The sequence below is a fragment of the Bos grunniens genome, chromosome 19 (assembly GCF_055505025.1).
Source record: "Bos grunniens cultivar Pamir isolate PY7600 chromosome 19, Bosgru_T2T1.0, whole genome shotgun sequence".
Classification (NCBI taxonomy): domain Eukaryota; kingdom Metazoa; phylum Chordata; class Mammalia; order Artiodactyla; family Bovidae; genus Bos; species Bos grunniens.
The window spans coordinates 50,603,455-50,627,340 of record NC_141183.1 but is presented as its reverse complement, the minus strand read 5'-3'; the positions used below and the strand labels follow the sequence as shown (position 1 = coordinate 50,627,340).

Genomic DNA, 23,886 nt, shown 5'->3' with positions numbered 1-23,886 from the left:
GCCATTTCCTCCTCTAGGGGATCCCAACCCAGGGAACGAGCCTGGGTCTCCTGTATTGCAGCCGGATTCTTTACCGTCAGAGCCACCAGGGAAGCCCAAGTAGGGGGAAGCATGGGGCCAGATCCAGCGCCATTGGAGGGGAAAAGCTGCTGTTACCACAACCCATTTTTTTGGAAGTAGGACTAATTTAAAGATGACTCAGAAGAGATGCTAGAACACTTGGAGGCAGCTTTTTAACAGTGAAAGGACTTTGGAAAACCCTAATTGTAATGATGGGAACGACTCGACTGCTGCCAGCTGGGATGCGCAAGGTTCGGAGGCCTTCATCTCAGCCTCAGTCCTGCGGCTGCTGCTGCGACCCCCGGGGCTCCGCCCCCCCACCCCGCAGTGGGGCGGTCAGGACGCCAGCCCCATCGCATGGCCCACCTGAGGCAGCGCTCGGATGGACAGGACTCCGGCTTGTTCTTGGGCTGTCTGGACGGCGCAGCTCCTGGGGCTGCCCACGGGGAGCTGGAGGCAGGCGAAGACCACCAGCTTCCTCTGAAAGCCGTGAACACCCACAGCCGCGTTGGCCAGGGCCAGTCCCAGGGGCCAGAGGCGGGTTATTGCGCCCTGGAGCCTGGTCTGAGCCGGGGGCAGCGGACTGGAGCCCGGGGAGCAGGGAGCTTGAGGTGAGTGTTTTTCCTCCACACCATCCAGTTCTTCAGAAGCAAGGAAGGCCATTCTGATCTTAAAAAAGAACAGCATATCACAGCTCTTAATGGAAAACAGAAACCAAAAGTCTCTTTGGTGATTTGCCCTTAACAAGGTGAACTGAAGGGCACCTGGCTGGATGTGGCACAGGCCTATACACAGGGCAGCTGTGCTGAGGCTTCACATACTTTTAAAAAGTAACAGCCTTTGGGGTGTGCTCAGAGCAGGGGGTCTGAAGAAATGGCTCGTCTGTTTATAACACACCTGACAGGAATCTGGGTTCACTGTGACGAGAGGCACAAAATGTGTGGCCTTCCTATGAACAGAAACCCAACATGTGTCCCCCTGACCTCCACGTGGCTGCTGGGCAGGGCCAGTACTGGAGGGAAAGCCGCAGCACATAGTGGGGGAGCTTGCCGCCTGGAGCCTGTCTAGTCCACGCCTGGGTGGGCCAGGAGTGGTCTCATAAAGGGTCTGAACCTCTCATTTCGAGGAGAAAGAGATTCCACCTGTATGCCATTCTGGGAAAGGCAAAACTGTGGAGACGATAAAAAGATCAGTGGTTGTCAGGAGTTTGCAGAGAGGAATATACAGAGTACAGAAGTTTTCATGAGCAGTGAAAGTACTTTGAGCGACATTATAATGATGGATATACGTGGTCATACTTTTTGTCCAAACCCATAGAGTACGCAACACTGCTCTGCTCATTAAAGCGAGCCCTAGGTGAACTGGGGATGTTTTGATCACGTGTCAATGCAGTCATCCTTGGTCTAAAAAGTAGAGGTACCATTCTTTTGATAATGGCTGTTCATGTGAGGGGAGGCGGTATATGGGGAATTTCTGTACATTCCTGTCAAGTTTTATTGTAAACCTAAAACTGCTTTAAAAAAAGAAAAAGATCTCAAAAAAAAAATTTAACACTCGGGGTAGACACTTTTGGCAAAACTTTTGTTTCACTTTTATGTATGTATACATATTATATATGTGTATGTGTTTGTTGGATTGTGATATAAAATGTATTTTTTTAGATCAAAGAAGCCTGCAGGCCACTGTGGTTAATTATACTGGCAAATAAACGCATAAATTAACCTCAAAAAAAAATCCACCTTATTGAGATCTAATTGATAATACTGTAAAATTCATGCTTTTAAAGTGTACGGCTGTATGAGTTTTAGTGTATTCCCTGAGTGGCTTGTGCCCGTCACAGCCGTCCTGTCACATGGCTGGCATGGTGCCCACATCATTCGTGAGACCCTGCGGCCACCCGCCCCTCGGGCAGGGCCAGTCCCCAGCCCAGGCCCAATCACTGGCTGCCCTGACCTCTGGATCAGCACTCACCCTCCACTCTTGCCACGCACGCTTGATGACCGTGGCAGCCGCGTGCAGCTGCTGGACATGCTTCCGAGTCAGCCAGGAACGGACGGCTGAAGGGTTTGTCCAGAAACAGGAAACAAGAGTTAACATGCCAGTTAGAGCTCTTGGTAAACCAGGCTACACCAGCGCCAGAGCTGCCGTAAACGTAGGAATGAACGCCGGCAGCCACGTGAGGTCAGGGACCGAGTCAACGGGACGCGGACCTGGCTCTGAAAAACAGCGCTCAGACCTGCAGGCAGATGCCTACTGCCAAGGGAAACTGCCACCTCCCACCCTGGGCAACGCCCAGGGAACACGAGGGATCTGAACTGTCTGCACCTTTTAAAACGACCTCTATTTCTGGAAGCCCTCATTTGAATTTGCTCGCTCGCCTTATGGATCCACGAAGGACGCGACTGCACACCCACACCTGGTGAAGGTCATAGATGGGAGGCTGATCATGGGTGGGGCCACACCTGGTGAAGGTCAGAGCTACAGGATGGGAGGCTGGTCATGGATCGGGCAGCACCTGGTGAAGGTCATAGCTACAGGATGGGAGGCTGATCATGGATGGGGCCACACCTGGTGAAGGTCATAGATGGGAGGCTGATCATGGGTGCGGCAGTTTTAATTTTCTCCTTTTGAAATACGCATTTTCTGATTTTAATTTTCTCCTTTTGAAATACGCATTTTCTGATTTTTTGGTACAGTCATTCAGAAAAAGGGCTATTTGGTAAAGACACGAAAGTCACCTGTTACCAGCCCAGGTAGTTTTGCAGCACCCGTCACGTTTTTCAGGCCCCCCCCCCCGCCACACCCCTTAGGAAGGTGGCATCACCTTGCTGTGTAGCGCATCACCCAGGTTTAAGCATCATATTGGAAGTGGGGTTTCCATGAAACTAAAAATATTCTTCAAAAACACTTCTTAGCTGGATCACAAGGATGGGTCCATAATGTAGCCATGCCTCCACCAACTGTCAGATATTTGGGTTGTTTCTAGTATTTTTGCTTTTCAAAGTGAGGCTGTGTCATGGTTCATACATTGCTTCCTTGTTTCACCAGATCTTGTTGGTTTTTACCTTCTTAAGCTCAACAAGCCCAGGAACCCAGGTGATGATGAGAGTTGTCATCAAGGGGAATAATATATGACAAATATAGCTAGCTAGGACTGGGGGAGGGGAATTCAAGGCAACTTCTGAGCCTCTGCCACCTATAGAGAACCCTTACTTGGGGTGGGACGTGGTCTACGCTGAACTGGGGGTGCTCTGGGTGAGCTGGACAGGGAATTCGAGGCCCAGCACACCATGGGGACATGCAGTTAACATCTAGAGGCTGGGACACAGTCCGCTTTGGTCTGTGGGGACTCTAGGAGCAGGGTCTCAAGGGAAACAGGTATCCCGTAGGATCACGTGCAGCTGCAGAGACGGCCACTCCTGGGCCCACCTGCTGGCCGTGAGTGTGGGCTGTGTGCCCGGGCCCCCTTCCTACCTGCCTGGATGAGCACAGCTGCCCGCCTCCGCCTGGCCTGCGTGCGGCACCAGTGTCTCCTCCAGCCACGCTGGATGCGGCGGGCACACTGCTCCAGCACCTGGGCACGCCCACGCTCCAGGACCTCCAGCTGGGAGAAGGGCATCCGCTGAGGTCCTCAGCCTCCCGTGCTCCCCGTCCTCCACCCAGGCCCGTGGCCGCCAGCTCCTCACCCCAGACCCGCTTACCGTGGAGTCGGTCATGAACACCTTGGTCCTGCCGCAGTGCAGTGGGGCTGGCAGTGCGTGGAGGATCTCCTGGAGGAGGCCCTGCAGTGTGGCCGGCTCGGTGCATGGAGGGCACTCTGAGGATGGAGACAGGGCCCGTCAGTCTGTCACCATCCCCTCGGCGTCCCCCTGAAGCGCCACAGGCTTCCTTCCCGCTGCACATGCTTCTCAACATCCCTTCCTTCCTTTTGGGGAGAAGGCCAGAGGGGGCCTCTTCTCATTGTCCCTCAGGCTGCCCCGAGGGATCTTGGTGTCCCCCTGGAGGCTGTGCCCTGCACTGGCCGGCAGCCCCCACCCTGGAGGTCCCCTAGGGCAGAGGACACTTGATGCCTAGACTCCCACGCTGCTTTGCCAGCCCGTTTCCAAGGCCCCAAACATGCTGAGGGCCGCACAGGGCAGCCCAGCCTCCCCCTTTGCCCCCGAGCCCTCCCACCCCAGATGGAAAGCGGAGAACAGACCCCCAGACCCCAACGGGGGCCCTGCCTGCCCCCCACACCTGGCGGGGCAGCTCCTACAGACGGAGGGTTTACCTGAGGGCTCTGACCACCTTTAGCTGCCCAGGGCCTCTCTGGAGACAGTGGCGGCCAGAGGAAACGCTGCAGATGAGAAACAGCAGCAAAGCCGACCAGGGGCCCAGGGGGCTTTGGGCAAGAGACAGAACAGGAGAGCACACCGCAGGGAGAGCGGGGAGAGGTGGGGAGAAAGGATGAAAGGAGAGTGGGAAAACTGAAAGAGATGGGAGATACAAAGCAGAACTGTGCCTGCGGGTGCAGGGCCCTGGGGGAAGGGTTGTGTGTGTACTGGGGGCACGCACCCTGTCCTTGGCCTTTGCCCAGGTGTGTGTGTGTGTGTGTGTCTGTGTGTGTGTGGGTGTATTGGGGGGACTTGCCCCGTCCTTGGCCTTTGCCCAGGGTCTTCACACCTGCTCTCACAGCCTCAGTGACGCCAAGTGCGACAGACAACCCCCCGTAGAGCAGGCCTCTCCTGACATCCCCCTGGCCGGGCCTGGCCCGGCAGCTGCCCCAGAAAGAAAGCCCTTTCCCGACCTCTCTTCCCCACTGGCCAGGCCTGGCTAATCCTTTTCTCTCCTCCCTACATCGAATCCAATGCTAGCCAAGTCCGACCAATTTCTTCCCAACGTTTCCCAACTGTGCCCACATCTAGAGCCTCTCTCCCCTCTGGCCACCCAGGGCCCCACCCTGCGGTGGCCTCTGGAAAGCCCCAGGCTGGTATCACCCCCTCCCTTCCTGGAAGTGCCTCCCATCTATCTGGAGAATGTCCGGCTTCTGGGACTGGGCCCGCCTGCCCCCAGCCTCGCCTCCCACTGTCCTCTATGCCCAGGAGCCAGCAACCTTCAACAGCCTGGAGCTCCTCACACACAGGGTGCTGTCTCCTGTCCATGGAGTGCCTTCACCTGGCTAGTCCCACCCCACCTCAGATGCCACCTCCTCCAGGAAGCCTTCCTGGTTCATACCTCTCTACACCACCCACAGCATCCTGTTTCTGTCTCGCCACTTTCCTCACTGCTTAACTGCCTTCTTTTAGTCTCTCTCCCATTGGACCAAGAGCCATGAGGGCAGGACTGTGTCTTACTCATCTCTGAGGCCCCAGGCCCTCGCCCTGAGATGGTCCAAGTAGGTGCTCAGGGAACTGGGTGAACAGATGACTGGCCAGTGGGTGCCCTCACCTGAGCGCCCTCCATCTGGACACGGGTCGTGGGGGCTGGGGGTTATGGCAGGACGGAGCCTTCTCAGTAGCTGGTACCGCTCCATGAAGTTCCGGTGAGAGACCCTGGAAGCCGAGGCAGGCGGAAGGAGAAATAGTGACCAGTGGTGAGCCGACGTCACTGTTTACTCTGCTTGACCACCAGCGAGACGCTGCCCTGCCGTGCCCACTGCGTGGATGAGGTCACTGGGCTCCCTTGGCGGGAAGCCAGCCTTAGCCTTTCCCGGATGGAGCCTTGCTTTTCTCGGCAAGGCCTTCACAGAGCGCACTTGCTCTCAGCCTCCAGGATACCCGCAGCCCCGTTCCTCTTTCCCTGACTCCCTCCAGGCTGTTGCCGGCTTCTCATCCCTCAGGGAGTGGCCTCACACCTCCCACCTCCCCCTGGGGTCTCCTCCTTGCTTGTGCTGTTAAAAGTCACCAAGAACAGCCCCTCACGTGCCCCAACACTTCAAACCTGACTCCCCACCCCTGGGCGTCCCCCCAGGTCATCCTGTGTCAGGAACTGTCCCGATTCACCCATTTGCCTCAGATGGAAGCTGGACGTTGCTTCTGTGGCCTGGAAGTCGGCTGCTCCCCTCGCCAGTGACCCACCGTCCACCAGCCCAGGTCCCATCCCCACAGCCAGGCCAGAGTCCGCTTCTACCCCCTTTTCTTTCACCAGGCCATCCTCGCGCCCAGAGGATCGGTAATGGCGTCCCACTCACGTCCTCCCATCTCTCCTGACTCTAGGGCAGACCCGGTGCCTCCTCAAAACAGGGCACAGCAAGTGAGCGCAGCCCTAAAGCTCCAGGCTGACTTCCACAGGCCTGCCTCTCACTCCATCTCCACGTCCCGCTGACCCGCGGCCCAAGCACCTCCCTGGCTCTGCCCTGCCCCCACGCCGGACGGACAGACCGACCCACTCACCGGATGGGGAAGCCGGCAGCACTGATGTGGATGGTCTCCACGAGGCCACAGGCCTCCAGCTGGCTCAGGACCTGCGGGGAGGGGAGACGGCGTGGGCAGCAGGGGCCATAGGCCCCAGACGCCATGCCGTCAGTGGCCCCGCTGGCAGGGACCTGCGGGCTGCCCTGAGGGCAGACACTCTTCGGGGCAGCGAGCAGTCAAGGGACCTGGAGAGACCCTCCCTGCTAGAAGGGGTCCTGGTGGCCCCAGATCCCTTTACGTGAAGCCTGGCTTCTGGTACAGCCGAGGCCGGTGCTGGCCATCTTACTGCTTCCAACTGTGCTTCACAACGCAGCCCAATCCAGTTCCTCGTTTTTGTTTATTTTATATTCTGCAGACAACACCGTGCGTCACAGCTGAGAGGCGGGGGAGGTTGTACTGTGAAGACGCTTCCGGGACCCACCCAAGGTCTTTACCATAGAGCAGTGATCCTGGCCGTGGACCCTAAGGCCACATCAACCATGTGACTGTGGGACCCACTCCAGCACCGTCCAGCTCTCACACCTCACCCACATCCCTCCACAGGGCAAAGGGCAGCTGCTGGCCACAGAGTGCTTCTGAGCAAATTTTAGGAACTACACCCTCATCAGAACCGGCCCTGTGCCTGGTCTGTAAGGCGACTCAGACTCTCAGCTAATCGTAAAAGACACCCATTCCTCTGGGCCGCCTGTCCGTCAGGGCACGTGGCTTGGCGAGCAGAGAGCAAGATGCACTGTCACCCCTACTCGCCTCTGTGGCTGGGCCACTGTGCAGTGCACAAACCACACCACCGTACACGACTGTCCCGCCAGAGCTGGGGAGAGAAGCCCTTCCTCACGTCACTCCATCTGGAGCAGACGTCCCGTTTCTCACCCTGCCAGCGTCTCGGCACAATGGGACCCTCCACAAAGCAGCTCCAGCCCAGTGTGTTACCTCCTCTCGGTGGAATATCTGTGCCTGGGCCTGGCTGTTGGGCTTGATGCAGCGAATGTAGTGGGGTGTGGTGCCATGTAGGACCTGCAGGAGCTGCTCCAGGGAGGCCTGCAGAGGAGAGACTGCGGCTCAGGCTGTGGGGGGGCATCAGCTGGGCAACCCGGAGCCCAGGACCCTCACACACCCCGGATGACTCCCAGTGGCCCTCACTGGGTATACTCAGAGCACGCCCCCAGGGACCCTTCTTGACTTGTGACCCTCCACCTGGTCCATCTGCCTGCATCTAGTCTCAGGCTCCCCCCACACCAACCAGGGCAATTTTCCCAGAAGGGAACCCTCTCAGAACCCCTGTCGTTCATTCGGGCAACTCCCGTCATTACTAAGCCCGTACTGTGTGCTGGGGCTACGACACAGCTGTCCGCCGTCACCTCACAGTGCAGGGCCTCACAGATGGGGCGGGCCCTCAGGAGCGTGTCTGAGGCTAGACAGGGATGTGTTTCCCTGCCCCGGGAGGTGAAGAGAATGGTCGGAAGCAGGACAAGGAATAAACCTAAAGGGGCGGCACGAGGGTGGGAGTAACGCAGAGCTGAGGGGAGGGCCCAGGGGCGGGGCCGAGAGCAGCACACGGCCCGAGGACAGTCTGTCCGGAAGTGAGGGAGCTGGCAGCCGGCTGCCACGGAGGTTCAGCAGCCACTGCTCTGCTGTGATGACTCTGTCGGCGGTGGGCGAGAGGGCACACCGCCGCCCACGGGCCTGAGGCTTCCTGTCACGTCAACTACAGACCCCCAGTTCATCTGTCAGGTTCCCGTCTCTACCGCAGACCGGGACCACGGCTACGGGCCTCCGCTGTGCTCCGGGCGCACAGCCCCGATCCCAAGAGGTGCTCGGTAAACGCTGGACACTCATGAGCGAGCACGTGGTGTCAACACCGCTGGACCCACCTTGAACTTGGACACCACGGTCAATACAGGGGCCCGGTTCTGGCCGGAGGGCTCCTCCTGGGACTTGTCTTCGGGGTCGGCAGGAAAGAGCACCTTGAGCAGGGGGTCCTGGGACTGCTGCAGGAGCCTGGTCAGCTCCGGGGGGACGGGGTCCTATGGGGAAAGGACAGAGCAGCGGGTGAGGGCAGGGGGCTTGGGGGGAGCTACCGGCCCTGTCACTGGGGCCCCAGGAGGGCCGGCCCACGTCTGAACCTGGAGGCCAGGAGACGCGGTGTGAGGCGGGTTGTTTCCAGGCAGGTCATGCCGGAGTAGCAGAGACCTCAGAAAGGTGGGCCAGAGAGGTGACCCTGGACCCCGAGAGGATGTGCGGGCGGGCAGGGAACACAGTGGATGTTTCTGCACATGTGCGGCGACGCCTCCGCGTTTGGATTCACAGGTGACACAAGGCACGGCGCGGCCCTCACCTTGTTCTTCTCCACCAGGCCCGCGGTGCGGTACCGCACGGGCCCCGCGTAATGCAGCACAATGAAGCTGGGCTCCGGGCTCAGCCTGTCGCGCCCCAGGCGGGGGTGGCCGGTCAGGGCGCTCTCGATGCGCGTCTGGAGCTGGGCTGCGCTGCTTGGCCGATTAAGGCGGCACTCCTGTGTGGGGCGGGCAGTCAGCCACAGGGCAGAGGGGCACGGGAACCCACCCACGGGAGCATCATGGCACCCCTGTGACAGAGGGCTCACAGGGCAGGCGAACCCACTAAGCAGACAGAGAGAAAGAGGCGCAGGGTGGGCCTCGAGGTCCCAGGAAAAGGCCAAAGCCCCGCCCTGGGGGCTCCGCAGGCCAGCGACCCTCCAACCTCGTTCATGAGGGAGCAGATGCTGACGGGGCTCCCCTCGATGAGATCCAAGCAGGGCTGGTTGTCCTGGTAGCTGACAAACGACCACTCCAGGCCCTCCACTGCATACTCCTCCTGGGGGTGGAGGGCAGTCGGGGTCTGAGCTCTGGGGGGTCACCGCTTGCTGGCCTCGGCACTCACAGAGGGAACTGAAGGCGCCCAGTGGCACCCGGGACGGGGCTGGGGGCCGGGGAGAGGGCGAGGACGCGGGCAGTGCACCACGCACCTGCTGGGCCCGGAGGTAGTGAGCCACGAAGTGCTGCTGCAGCTTCTCGTTGGCGTAGTTGATGCAGAGCTGCTCCAGGCTGTTGTTGGGCAACGACTCAAACCCGTACACGTCCAGCAGGCCTGGGGGGCCGGGGGAACCCGTGGGGGCTACTGTGGGGCTACAGGGGCCTGGGGTGAAGCCTCACCCTTGGCAGCCTGAGGATGAAACTGAGTGGGTACTCTACCCCACCCCAAGGAGAGAGGCGGTTCCCATCACCGCCTCCTGCCCCTCAGAACTCAGCAGGAAGAGGCCGAAGGGGTGAGGGAACCAGGCCCCAGGGACCCCGTGTCCCACCCAGTCTGGATGGCCTGGGTCGTGGCCGCTCAGTGGGTGCTCGCTGTTTTGTGAGCCAACGTTACTGATGCCTCTGAGCTTTGCTTCCTTCCCTACCTGACTGTCTCACCCAGGTTCCCCTACCTGACTGTCCCATCCAGGTTCCAAAGATGTTCTCAAATCCCCCCTAAGGCCCTTTGAGCCCGTTCGCTGCTCCTCACTAATCTCCTGAGACTGGATCTGGGTCTCCAGGGGGTGAAGGGGCCCTCGTGGCCCGGGCACCAGCTGAGCCTGCCTGGAGAGCTAGGGATGCCGAGACACGGGCACTGGAGAAAGCGACATTGGCCCACACTGGTGGAGCAGCAGGGGATAGGTGCAGAATTGCCCGGAAGCCCCCAGGAGACCCAGGCTCTGCTCTCTGTCCGGGGCCCACCGACCTACCTATGAAAGTGGTCCAGGAGTCGGGGGCGGCACAGATGCTGCTGTTGATCACCGAGACCAGCCAGTCAAACAGCCTGTTGGTGTGTGTGGGGGGGGAGTGGGCTCGGGTGAGAGGGGTCCGGCTGAGCTGGAAGGGTGGCAGAACTGCCCTTCCAGCCTGGGTACCAACCCTCAGATGGAGGGCCTGTCTTCTGAGCCTGAAAAGTCAAGGGCTAAACCCTCTCCGCTGGTTTCCCGCCCATCCTGTCCCAGCCCACTACACCTGCAGGCTGGGGTCACGTGTGTTCCCAGGCACACGAAGGCCTGGCTTGTCCCCAGCAAGAGTGAGCAGGGGACCAGCTGCAGGCACATCACAGTAAGCTTCCTTTACTGCCTGGTTTACAGACTGAAAGTCTGTGCCAACCAGGCATCGAACAAGCCTATTGTGCTACTTTTCTGAAAGTGATATTTTAAAATTATTATACATTGTTCTTTTAGATGTAAAGCTATCGCACACTTAACAGACTACCATATAGTATAAATACATCTTATCTATGTACCAAGAAACCAATAAATTTGTGCGACTCGCTTTACTGCGGTGGTCTGAAAGTGACTCTACAATATTGCTGAGGTCTGCTGTGGAATGCTGGGGCTAGACAGGGTGTGGGTGCGCCCAGTCACTGGCCTGACACCCAGCTGCTGTCTAGACAAGGGTGGAGGGGCAGGCCTGGGTGGGATTATAAAGGCCTGAGTTCACTGGACTCCCCTGCAAACCTCGGCCAGTGGAGGCCAGAGCTCGAGGCCCCCCGACACCTGCCTACTCTGTCCTATGAGGGCACCCCATTACCCCAGCTGGACAGTGACACCCTGCACTCTGCAACCATCGCCCCTGAGATGATGGAATGGTTGCCGTCCAACGTGGTGACACGTATGACATGATTCAAGGGTTTTCTTCCTTACGATTTCTTTAAGTAACTGCTCTGCAAATTTTTAAACAGTTTCTATTTTTGCAATAAGGGCTTCAAATATCCATGTGAGGTAGTAAAAACAAGAGACCTAGTGATAGAAGGACCTGCTTGCTGTGTGTAAAATGATCCATGGTTAGAGGTTCACTGTGTCTGTAACCGGCACGCTTTATCTACCCATTTTGCCGTGATCTGACACAAAACCTTTAAAAATCCTTGTCCTGAAATTCTGACCTGAAATTTGCTTCGAGGGAGTGAGAACGGACTCCCTTGCTAAACTGGGTTCAGTCTGGGCCCAGGGGCCCTGGGCCACTTTCCCTCAGAGGTTCTGACTCCCTCAGTGGTACTGGTCCGGCTCTTAGCTCTTGAGAAGCTCATGAAAGCAACGGGACCTTCCCTCCTTCCCAAGCACTCGCATGTGTGCACACGCACACACAGAGGTGTTCTGTCCCATCGTTTCAGAGAATCCTGGGCCCCAGATACCCTCAGGGGCATTCTGAAGGGTCTGAGAGCCCAGGGTGAGAAACGCCCCCAAGTGCATGGCCGGAGGGTGGAGATGCCCACAGAACCAACAGGGAAAGGCCAAGACCCCCACCTTCCCCGTTCTGGGCTCCACTCCCTGCAGTGTTGCTCAAGGCTGTGGGCTAAACTCCCGGCTCTACCAGCAGCTATCAAAACCCCAGGTGGCTACAGAGAGCACAAGGGCAGGGACCCAGGAGCCTATTCATCCACAGGTCTGCGCCTGGACCTGGGAGGAACTCACGTCACCTCTGGGCTGGCCTTGCCAGCGGCCGGCCAGGCAGGCCTTCCTCGCCCATTGCCAAGGCGAAGGCAGGCTCCTGTCCCCGAACAACACGCTGAATCTAGGCCAGGCTGTGGCCACTTCCCCACGCAGAGCCCTCTGGAATCGAGCCAAGGGCTTTGCTTGGGGAAGCCCAGCAGCCACTCCCTCCTGTCCCCCCGGGGCTGGGGAACGGGGCAGGGAACCCGTCTGCTTCTGTCTGGTCCAACTCCAGACTGGGGGCATCTGGGAGGAGGGCAGGGCCCAGAGCACTCACCGTGCATAGACCAGTTTGGCCAGACAGTCTCTGCGGGTGTTGCACTCGGCCTGAGAGCAGGGCTTCTGGAATACCTGCTGGCCCCTGCCCGCCCGGATGGTTCGAATCTGTAGTGTCTCTAGCAGATGGTCTTCCGGGAGCCCCAGCAGCAAGGCCGACGTCCCAACAGAGCCTGGGAGGCAGAAATACCCTCCGTCCAAAAGGCCCTCTGCACAAGGCCCCGTGAAGTCATCATGGTGGAGCCGTGACCCCCTCAATGGGGCAGAGCAAACTCAGGAACGGGGAGAGAAGAGACTCAGCAGGGGCAGGGGCAGGACTTGAACCCAGGACTGCTGTGCCCCAGTCCACACGGCCAGGAGTGGGATAAAGCACTGCATAACCCACTCACCCCCACCCGCCCCTGCTCTCGTTTTCTCATCTGTAAGATGCAGAGGAAGCTGTCTGCCTCAGCTGAGCTGGGGTGAGGAGGAACCCCTCCAGGGCAGGGCCCTACAGCTGACAGCCCAGGGGCACAGATCCCAAACTGCACCCTCTGGCCTCCTTGCACCCGATCCCACCACACGCTGGCCCTCCTCTGGTCAGGGCCTGCCTCACGCCTGGGCGGTGTGACCAAGGCCCCCGGTCCTTGCCCTCACACTGAGCATCGTCCACCAGCAGGCAGGGCTGGGCTTCGTTCCCTGAGTCAGCAAACCGGGTGTTGCCGAGGTGCAGCAGTCCAGCCAGGGCCTGAGGGGGCAGGAGAGGACACCCAGTGGGCACCTTCTCAAGGGCTGGAGCCCAGCCTGGGAAGGGTCTCTCTCCTGCCGAACAGAATCACGAAAGCAGAATAGCAACAGCTCTCATTTACTGCCCACTTACTCCGGGACTCGGCCAGGCAGGGCTCTACCCAAGTGATACGCATCGTCTCGTGTAACCAGTGAGGCACGTGCTATGGTGATGCCCACGACAGAGACAAGACAGAGGTTAAAGCCCACACTTGGTAAAGGAGAAGGAACCCAGGATGAGAGCCCAGGCAGTCTGACTTCCGATCCCTCCTGGGGCAGCCAGAGGGAGCGCCACGCCACCCAGTCTGTCCCTCTGTCTCCCGCTCCAGGACCAGACTGTTTCCTGTGGTCCAGACCACTTCTGTGTGGCTGCTGGGGGCTTGGCTCTGGTGCCCTTTGGCCCTTTCCCGACACTGTTGGGCTCCGATAGCCCGGCCCAGTCCAGGGAAGGAGCTGTGATCTTGGTCTCTGTACAGTGGGTGATCTACTCGGGGGAGCCCCCGGGGGGCTGAAGGAAGAGGACCCCTGGGTCCAGCAACTTGGAAACCCTTGGACCAGGCACCGGTAGAGCAGGGCCTCTCCCCCCATCCCTGTCTGGTCCCAGAAAGGGTGGCTTCCAGGCCACAAGCACCGCAGGAGGAGACTGCCATGCTGATGGGCGTTGTGGATGGGCCAGGGCTCATGCTGCCTTCAAGCTCGCAGACTTGGCCAGACTCCTGGGTGGTCCACTTGCCCTGGGCTTGTCCCCCGTGCCGTCCCTCTGTATAAGCTGCCCGTACTGGCTGTGACCCCCCTCCCCTGCCTGAGCAACCCCCACATGGAGATGGAGGCCACACTTCACCCCACTGCTCTGCAGGGGTCACCACCTGCAGATGGAGGCCGCCAGTGGGGGTGACTGGGCCCGGCTCGCCTGGGCCAGCACTGAGTCCCAGCAAGAAGGAGAAGGAGGTGGGAAGTTGGAACCAGCATGTCTCCAAGAAACTATTTGTACCACCAAGTGCTGTCTGGCTTTGGGCAGGTCTCAACCATGGAATGGGAATAATCTCCATACCCATGGAACTGCTGAAAAAAACAAGTGAGCTAAGAGTGATGATTTGAAAGTTTTAACACGCTAGACAAACATGTGGCAGCATTGTTTTCTCTGCTCTGATTTAACAGAGCAACAACTGATCCAGGCACTTTCCCTCTGACCTCCGGGATCACCGTGCTGGTTTCTTCTACAGTGCTCTGTGCTCTGGCCCTGTCCACCCTGACACCCTGTCTCCAGGCTCCGCTGCGCAGAGAGGTGGTCGCCTCCTTGGTGATCGTGCCGTCGGAGCCTAGAGTCCTAGATCCTCAGGGAAAGAGACTCCCGAGTTGAGAGAAGGGCCCTACGAAGGGGGCTGCCCATCACCGCCACCACACGTGAGTGGTGTGGCTTTTCCTCTGACCTGAAAGATGTTGTTCTGGGTGGGGGCATCGATGCCCAAATGAAGCATGGCCTCCCTGGTCACCTCGAAACAATCCTCTGTAAAGGAATCCGAGCCACAGCCCTGCGTCAGGACCCAAGGTCAGCGGGGGCGGCGGGCCCTGGAGGGATGTGTGGGTGCTGCTGGGCTAGCCCAGGGCACCGGGCAAGGCTCCCCCTACCTTCCAAGGTCCTCTCTGGGTGGGGCAGCCAGGAGAAGGCGGCTCCCTCGGGGAGGCGCCACCGGACCCTCTCCTCCGCGTGGGCTCCTTTGTAGATCTGTGGGGGTGGGAACGGGTGGCTGAGCCAGGGGTACCGGGGATGCCCAGGACTGCATGGACTTGGGTGGGCGGCGGGGGGGAGTGGCAGCCACACCACAAGACCCAGAGGCCCCTGTAGGGAGCCAAGGGCGGGCAGGGGCGGGAAAGCAGTGGCAAATAGTTCTGGGCATCTCCATTCGGTGCAAAAAAACCCCACTCACTGAGGGGGCCTGTGGCATGAGGAGGAAACCCTAACCCTGTTTGGGGAGCCCCCGGTCCCGATCTGAGAGCAGCGAGACACTGTCCACGCCTCGGCGGACCCTTGGTCTAATGGAGGGGACACAGTTTAGGGAAGGCTTTGTTCGGTTGGTGGAGGCAGCTGCTGTTCCAGGACAGCCCTCCGTCTGAAGGTGAGTGCTTCCCGTGTGGAGACAGGCCCAGCCTCAAGGACCCTCTGATGGGAAAAGAAGGCAAGCGCACCTCCAGGCCTGGGACTGCCCAGGGAGCCAAGGGCTAGGGCGAGACGCGAGTGTGACGTGAGGTTTGTGGGAGTAAGTGGGGTGGCAGCGCTGAAAGCCCGGCGAAGAGGAGGCAGGAAGCAAGGCGGGCGGCGAGGCGGGTAGGCTGAGAGGCACAGACCCTTCTCCGCCCTGCACCTGGGCAGCTGTGGGCCCCGCCTGGGACTCACCTGGTAGAATATGTGGAAGTTCCTCTCACTGGGGGCCTGGCAGGCCACTCGAGTTTTCTCCAGGAGGTAGGTCTGAACTGCAGCTCCCGTCATCTGCTGGGCCCTGGGCACAAGCAGGTTGGAGCCCGTCAGTGGTCCGTTCACTCCAGAGCCGTTTATTGGGAACTTACTGTGTGCCAGGCTGCAGCCTCGCCCCAGCTCTTCCACTTAAGCAAAAGGGGTCATGAGGACTGGGGAGGACCTCTCAGCAGGTCCTGGGGTGGGGGCAGGGGCAGGGAGGGGAAGGGCTGGGACAGTCCCCTCCAACCAGCTCAGGGACAGGGCCCAGGCCTCGGTGCCTCACTTTGCCCCAGCCCAAGGCAGGAACAGAAGCCCCAGCCTTAGGCTCAGAGATGCGGCCGAGGTGACAGTTTTAAGTGACAGTTTTAACTAGAAGTCTCCGCGAAGGGCAGAAGCCAGAAGGCACGTGTCAGGACAGGCACAGTCCCTGGGTCCCTCAGGCTGGGGCACCTAGAGTTCCCCAGGTTCAAAGTGTACGCACAGGTTCACTCATCCCACATACGAACCTGCCAGGCACGGCAGGGTTCTGCCCGTGGCAGCAGCCCAGGCTGGGCACTGCCCCCCAGCTCGCCCGGCCCCCCAGCAGCCAGGGTGGCCGCAGAGATTACCCATTCAGCTGGAGCTGGATGAACTTCCCGAAGCGGCTGCTGTTGCTGTTCCTCAGCGTGCACGCGTTCCCTGCGGACCACAGCTTCTGTTCAGAGGCCCCGCGGGCTAAGGTGGCCGCAGGTCTGCCGGGGCCACGCCGCTATCCTCAATCCACCTACAGGCCCCTCTACTGGTTTCCGGGTCACAGGGGACAGGGCTCGGGACTGGGCACTTGGGCTTTTAGCAAGTGTGATTCAGTTGGGTTAGAACTTTCTGGCAAAGTGGGAAGAGCCAATCTAGGCAGTCAGGGATTTTTGTTTGAAGGGAAAGGATCAAAAACAAGGTGTCGGGACTTCCCTGGTGGTCCAGGGGTTAAAAATACTCCTGCTAATGCAGGAGACACAGGTTTTTGATCCCTGGTCCAGGGAGATTCCATGTGTCTCGGGGCAGCTAAGCCCATGTGCCACAACTACCGAAGCCTGCTCGCCTAGAGCCTGTGCTTCTCAAGAAGAGAAGTCACTGCAACGAGAAGCCTGGGCATTGCAACTGGAGAGCAGCCTCCACTTGCCACAACGAGAGAAGGCCCATCTGCAGCAGCAGAGACCGGTATGCCCCACCACCCCCCTCAAAAAAAACAAGCGTTACTACTGAGGTGGACAGTAAGGCGCAACATCTAGAGTGCCAACATGGACACGACTGCTGTGCATCCTCAGACATGTCCCCTTCTCTGAACCATCAGGGAGCTGTTCAGAAGGACGGGACACGGACTGGGTGAGCCTCTCCCGCACCTCTGCTCCCTCTGCCTGGGCGAGACGGAGAGGACGACAGAGTGATGCGACCACAGCCGGAAGGAGGCTAAGGGCACCCGGGAGGCATGGTTGGGGATCCAAGGCACTGAATGATGAGTCATTCTCCACCCCGCAAAGCGAGGGTCTCAAAACACTGCTCCCCTGCCCGGATGGTGGTAAATTCCAGAGGAGACGGGGCGGAGGAGCTGTGCGGAGGACGCTGGGCTTACCGAAAGCTTCCATGACGGGGTTGGAGTTCAAGATGCGCTGTTCGATCCTCTCGGCAACCTTGTGGCTTTCCCAGGACGTGGGTGAGGCGGCCACCACGGCGTAGAACTTCATCAGGCAGCGGGATGTCCATGTCTGCGGCAGAAATGGCCCCGTGGGAGCTGTGCCCGCGTTCCGTCCACGTGTGAGCCTGCCAGGGGGACTGGGGCCCGCGACCGCCCTCTTGTCCGCCATCCGTGTTGCTGATCAAAGGGCTGAAAGCTGAATTCAACTGTGTCCCTCATCTGACCGACTTCTGCTTCTCCTAGCTCCTGAGGGTGCATTTACGAATGGGGGGGCGGTGGTGAGGAACTTCTCCGGTGGTCTAGCGGTTAAGAATCTGCCTTCTAAGGCAGGGGATAAGGGTTCGATTCCTGGTTGAGGAACTGAGATCCCACGTGCCATGGGGCAACTAAGCCCAAGAGCCGCAACTAGAGAAGCCGGTAAGTGGCAACTACTGAGCCTGTGCTCCGTAACAAGAGAAGCCCGCAGGACACAACTAGGGGAACGCCTGCGAGCCGCAAGGCACCCTTGCGGCCAAAGAGGAAAAAAAGGAATGACGGGGGCTGGGATAGAGGAGGGCCACCCACACCGACCTGAGCAGGCTACTGAGCCACGTATGTTTTCACCAGCCCTACAGATGCAGTGCAGTTATATACTACCTGCTTTCAAAATGATGAAACTCGGGCATCAGGAAAACCTAAATTTTATTGAAGATGACATATTCAGTAAATGATAGGGCTCTGATTTATACTCAGGCAATCTAATTATAAAATCCCCACTGTTTTTATAATCAGCTGAGATGAGGTCTGTATGTGTTAAGTGTTAGTCGCTCAGTCGTGCCCGACTCTTTGCGACCCCACAGACTGCAGCCCACCAGGCTCCTCTGTCCATGACATTTTCCAGGCAAGGACACTGGAGTGGGTTGCCATTTCCTTCTCCATGTAAATAGATGAGGTCTATTTACATTTTAATTTCCAATTGTTCATTGTGAGGACAGAGAGCCACAAGAGATTTCCATATACTGACTCTGGATCTCGTCACTGCTCTAGATCTAAGTTTTTAGTTGTAGCTTTGTTTTGGGTTTTTTTTTTTTTTTGGTTGCTCTTTTGGTATATGTATTTTTAGGTCTCGCTCTGAGGTGGGAGGTGTTCCCTCTCTACTGTTTTCTAGAAGAACCTGTATGGAACTGGTAACATTAATTTTCAGAAACACTTGGTTGTAGCTGTCGTTCAGTGGCTCAGTCGTGTCCGACTCTTCATGACTCCAGGGACTGCAGCACACCAGGCTTCCCTGTCCTTCGCTGTCTCCTAGACTTTGCTCAGACTCACATCCATCGAGTCGGTGATGCCATCCAACCATCTTATCCTCTGTTGCCCCCTCTCCTCCCGCCCTCAATCTTTCCCAGCATCAGGGTCTTAAACACTTGGAAGAATCCACAAAGTGAAACCGCCTGAGCGTGGGGCTTTCTAAGAGGAAAGATTTTTAACTACGATTTAAATTTGCCTCAGAAATTTAGATATTCAGGTTATATATTTCTTCTTGTGTGAGCTGCAGCCGTTAACTGTTTCAAAATACTCTTTCATTAAATTGGAGAATTTATTGAAATAAAGTTAATGAAAAATCTCATCTGTGGGATCTTTTGTTATGCCTATTCTTTCATTTCTGACATTTGTAATTTGTCCTTTTCTCTCTCTAAGTCTGGTTAGAAGGGGACCTCCCTGGCGGTCGAGTCGTTAGGATTCTGTGCTTATACTGCAAGGGGTTCAGGTTTGATCCCTGGTCGGAGAACTAAGATCCTACAAGCTGTGCCTCATGGCCAATAAAAAAGTCTGACTAGAGGGTTACTGATTTTACTGATCTTTAAAAAAGACAGCCATTGATTTCATTTACTTCATTATTTTTTTCTGTTTCTACTTTAGTGTTTTGTTAAAAAAATATTTTTATTTATTTAAGAACTATGGACACCACTTTGTTGACAAAGGTCCGTATAGTCAAAGCTATGGTTTTTCCAGTAGTGATGTACAGATGTGAGTGAAAGCCAAAGAACTGATGCTTTCAAATTGTGGTGCTGGAGAAGACCCTTGAGAGTCCCTTGGACTGCAAGGAGATCAAACCAGTCAATCCTAAAGGAAATCAACCCTGAAGACTCATTGGAAGGACCGATGCTCCAATACTTTGGCCACCTGATGCAAAGAGCTGACTCACTGGAAAAGACCCTGATGCTGGGAAAGATTGAGGACAGGAGGAGAAGGTGACAACAGGGATGAGATGGTTGGATGGCGTAACCGACTCGATGGACATGAGTTTGAGCAAGCCCCGGAAGATAGCGAAGGACAGGGATACCTGGTATGCTGCGGTCTGTGGGGTCGCAGAGAGCTGGACATGACTTCAGCGATTCAACAGCGACAATTCACTCATTCTTGGCTGTGCTGGATCCTGGTGGCTGTGTGGGCTTTTCTCTAGGTGTGGCAAGTGGGGCTTCTTTCCAGGTGTGGTGCGCAAGCCTCTCGTGCTCTCTAACACAAGCTACAACAAATTTCCCTCCAGGCGCTGCTTTTTTTTTTTAAAGCACAGATTTTGATATGTTGTGCTTTCCTTTTCATTCAGTTCAAAGTGTTTTCTAACATGCATTGTGATTACTTCTTTGACCCAAAGGATATTTGGGTTTACCAAAGGGTATTTACAACACAGTTCATATTTTAATCTTTTCAAATTGAGATTTGTTTTATGGCTCAGAAGAATCCATATCAATTCCACGTGTACTTGAATGTACAAACATCAAACTACTAATTTTGACTTTATTTCTCCTTTCAATTGCATTTAAGAACAAGGATCTGTGGTTGCCAGCTTTTGGTAATTTTCTTAGGATGTTATTAATACTTCCGACCCACATTCTCTCTTCACCTGGGACACCAATTCCAAGTATGGAAAACCATCTGATGTTGCACCAAAGCTCCTGGACGCACTTTTTCTCTTTGTTTCTCAATTCCCTCTTTGTTTTTTGATTTGTATTGACCCACTCTCAAGTTCACTGATGTATTCTTCTGCATGTCTAACCTGCTGATAAGCATAAAGGAGTTGTTCATGTTTTTAATTTTTATCATTTCCATATAACTGTAGTTTCCATCTCTCAGGAAAGAGATTGGATGAAATCTTTTCTGGAGAAAAGATACTAACAAGCTCATGAGAACAAAGTTATGGGCATTCAGGGTCCCACAGGTTTAGAAAGCTACCCCTGGTGAGGTAGCTTTCTAAACTCTTTCATAATCTCTTATGTTTATGGTATCCTGTCCATAAACGTAGATTCTAATCAGTTGCTTAAGGCTTTACTCTTAAGTATGAACAGAAATTCAAAGATCATCAACTACTTGGTAAACTTCTTTTACATGATTGCAAATATCACAACAAAAGAGGAAAAGGAACTAGAAGGAAACAAATGAAAAGGGCAGGAGCCAAGTAAAAATCATGAAAGATCCTCAAAGAGAAGAGAAGAAATAAGACCAAGATGCTGGGGGGGGGGGGGGAATAATACTCAGAGAATAAGAAAGAACTCTTAGAAGTAAACTGCTTAATAAAAATTCAAAATTAAAAAGAATTGAAGGATAAATTAGAGAATATCTCCCAGAAGACAGGACAAAATATTAAGAGACAGAAGAATATGTAAGAAAAATAGGATATTAGACAATTTATCAAACTCCCTACTAATAGGAATTTCAGAAGGAGAAAACAAGTGGTGTAAATTATTAAATTATTAGATATAGCATTTTCCCAATCTAAAGGACATGAGTCTCAAGGTTAAAAAGACCTACACAAAGTATCCAGCACGGCAAGAGAGAAAAGACACATCACTGTGAATTTCAACACCTATCGAGATGACCCTAAAAACTTTTGGAAAGAAAATACAAACTGCCACTTAAGGACTGGGACTTTTAACATCAACACTCGAAGAATATATGAAGAAATAACTTCTAAATTCAGAAAGAAAATCATTTCCAACTTGAGATCAGAATATCCAGCCAAGATGTCAAATTAAGGCACAATAAACATTTGCAGATGTGCAACAACTCAAAATATGCCCTTCATGTAACCTTTGTCGAGAAGCTACTAAAGAAAACGCTCCAGTAAAACAAGGCAGTAAAGCAAGAGGAGGAAGCCACTGGCCTCCGACAACGGGATTTACCACAGGACGGACGGCACTCTGGATCCCCAGAGCGGGGCAGACAGCTCCTGGGTGACAGCTCCCCAGCAGCCCTTGGCAGCCACCAGTCCGGATGGAGGAGACATGAGAGCGCTAGCTAGGGCATCACCAGGGGAGAAAAAGCACTTGATGTACTGCCAGCTGGGCAGGTGTTTCCCAGTTCTGGTGACAAGTTTGATAATAAAGAACAGGTATGTAAAAACTATACAAGTGAATATATGTGGGAGTTATTAAGAAGAAAGTAAAAATCATACAAGAAAGAAAATATAATCATAGGATATTATAGTGCTTGGCTGTGAACAATACGTACATAGCACTATATATATTAACCTCCTTAGAAATCATAAGAGCACTATATATATTAACCTCCTTAGAAATCATAAGATAATTACATATGCATTTGGGGGCAGGGTAACAGGGCTACACCGTCAAAGTAGGAAGTGAACAGCGAAGGTTCAAAAGGGAAAAATCAGTAACTAATTACATAAGCACGTTGTTTAGAAACATGGATGGCCATACCCAAACAAACTGCTAAGATGGAAAGGCAGCTGTCCCTGAGACAGGGAACAGGGTTGAGAGACACGAGGCAGGGCCGCTGTTTTTCTTTGTAAGCCCTGTAGTATTGCTCGATTTTTGAACTATGTAGCTATATTGCTAGTTATTAAAAATAAATTTTAAAAAGATACCAGGCCCAGCCCATGACCACAGTAGCTATTCAATAAAGGGTTTCTGAGCTCTGGTTGCATGGGTCTAGGGCCAGGTCCAGCCTCAGCTCCCCAGAGCAATTCTGGAGGACAATGGGCTTCATCCAGGAGCCGAGCATCACCACCCCACCAGCAGCCTCGGCACAGCTCTCGAAGATCACCTGTGTACCCAAGTCCTAGCCTCATCCCTAGAGCGTGCAGTCTTCATCTGCTTCCTTGTCTGTCTTTCCCACTGGGCCAAGCATTGTTGTGGAAGTTGCTAAGTCATGTCCGACTCCTTGGGACCCCATGGACTATACATAGTCCATGGCATTCTCCAGGCCAGAATACTGGAGTGGGTAGCCTTTTCCTTTCCAGGGGATCTTCCCAACCTAGGGATTGAACCCAGGTCTTCCCCATTATGGGCAGATTCTTTATCAGCTGAGCCACAAGGGAAGCCCAAGAATACTGGAGTGGGTAGCCTATCCCTTCTCCAGTGGATCTTCCTGACCCAGGAATCGAACCAGGGTCTCCTGCATTGCAGGTGGATTCTTTACCAACTGGGCTATCTCTGTTTCTCCACTTGCCACTCCTCATGGCTAGCCCAGGGCCTAGAACCTGCCTAGGTGCTTGGCAATGCTTTCATGGGTGACTGTAGATAGAGTGGGTTTACGGTCCAAAGAATCCCTTGAGAAGGTAACGTGGAGGAAAGGGTTGGGTGGCTGGTGAGGCTTGACAAGAAGGGGGTGAGGCCCCGGCCAGCAGGCCTCTGACAGCCGTGCAACTCCTCACCCATCCGTGCACAATGTTCCGTGTCACCTGGACTGACTGTGCCGCCTGGGGACCGCATGACCACACAGGAGACTCTGTCCTTCCCCGAATCCGGCCCCATGCACCACCCTTGCCATCAACGGTGACCCAGAGATGCAGGCGGGGTGCTTCCTTACTGGAACCCCAACGACTCTGGAGGAGTGCTGCCGTGTGCCGAGCACGCCACCAAGCGCCTTACGTGCGCAGAAGGCCCCTGTGAGCTACGTGCCAGTCCTTCCCTCCTTGCCATTTTACACGTGGAAGAACTGAGGTCTGCAAGAGCTGAATACTGTTCTGATATGCTCTTCAACGCTATGCTGGAACCCCCAACTGCTGACTTTTGTTTCCAATGGCTGTCAGAGCTGGGAGAGTCCTCTGATGAGGACATGAAGGCTCAGAGAGGAAAGACTCTCCCCTCGGGTCAGGGCAGAGCTGGTGGAAGAGCCGGCCTAGAACCCCTGGCTCCTGACTTCCTGCCCAGGTCCCACCCAGCACTGCACGCTGACTCCAGGAGTGACACTCCCTGGAGCCCCAGCCCAGCCTGTCTGCCCGTCCAGCCAGTCATGAAGCTGCCAGGGTGGGAAGGAGGCCCGCCTACCTTTCCAGCGCCACTCTCTCCACTGACAACAACAGACTGGTTGACCGGCTCGATCAGGCTCTTGACATTCCTGTAGGTCTGTTCGCCCACAGTGAAGATGTGGGGCTTCAGTGTCTGAAACATCAAGGGGTGATAGGTCATGGCAGCAAACCCGTCTTCGAGGAGGGGTTGATCCAGCGATGGCTGCGACGGGGAGCCTGTCCACAGCAGCAGTGGAGGCTTCCTCTAGAAAAACTTCTTCGCATAACAACGTGAGGCCAGCTGCAGGCATGACCCATTCATCTTCTCTCAGTTTGGAAGCAGTGCTGGCCTTGACCAGTTTATGACATTAACACGTTATCCTCCCATCTTATGTCAATAGTTTTATTCTGCTACTTTTTTAATTTTATGTTATTACAATTTGCAAGAACTTTCTTACCAGTTATTGCCTAAGAAGTAACCCTATTTTATAGATGACAAACTGGAGGTTCATATGGGTTAAATAACCTTCTCAAGGCCACTCAGCAAATAAAGGCATCTGTGTGATTTGGATTCCAATG

At 55.4% G+C, this 23,886-nt stretch overlaps 1 protein-coding gene and 1 non-coding gene across 6 annotated transcripts in view; one reads left to right on the top strand and one right to left on the bottom strand.

The window, feature by feature from the left end:
- Positions 1-23,886, bottom strand: part of MYO19 (myosin XIX) — a 33,656-nt gene that overhangs the window by 1,424 nt on the left and 8,346 nt on the right. For 4 of the 5 annotated variants that reach the window (XM_086360447.1, XM_086360444.1, XM_086360445.1 and 1 more), the window contains 20 exons: positions 23,348-23,461; positions 17,019-17,151; positions 16,021-16,090; positions 15,353-15,455; positions 14,587-14,683; positions 14,388-14,464; positions 12,829-12,919; positions 12,194-12,365; positions 10,192-10,265; positions 9,436-9,557; positions 9,171-9,284; positions 8,788-8,964; positions 8,324-8,476; positions 7,383-7,490; positions 6,432-6,502; positions 5,488-5,591; positions 3,762-3,877; positions 3,535-3,664; positions 2,032-2,117; positions 427-729 (listed from right to left, as the gene is read on the bottom strand). In XM_086360447.1, coding sequence (XP_086216573.1) covers positions 427-729; positions 2,032-2,117; positions 3,535-3,664; positions 3,762-3,877; positions 5,488-5,591; positions 6,432-6,502; positions 7,383-7,490; positions 8,324-8,476; positions 8,788-8,964; positions 9,171-9,284; positions 9,436-9,557; positions 10,192-10,265; positions 12,194-12,365; positions 12,829-12,919; positions 14,388-14,464; positions 14,587-14,683; positions 15,353-15,455; positions 16,021-16,090; positions 17,019-17,151; positions 23,348-23,461 — 2,415 coding nt within the window. Of the gene's footprint in view, positions 1-426; positions 730-2,031; positions 2,118-3,534; positions 3,665-3,761; positions 3,878-4,330; positions 4,442-5,487; positions 5,592-6,431; positions 6,503-7,382; positions 7,491-8,323; positions 8,477-8,787; positions 8,965-9,170; positions 9,285-9,435; positions 9,558-10,191; positions 10,266-12,193; positions 12,366-12,828; positions 12,920-14,387; positions 14,465-14,586; positions 14,684-15,352; positions 15,456-16,020; positions 16,091-17,018; positions 17,152-23,347; positions 23,462-23,886 lie in introns of all 5 variants that reach the window. The other variant, XR_015148297.1, reaches the window with a different exon arrangement.
- On the top strand, positions 903-1,032 carry LOC147352625 (small nucleolar RNA SNORA11). The gene has a single exon (XR_015148542.1). It is a non-coding gene; the product is annotated as a small nucleolar RNA SNORA11 (small nucleolar RNA).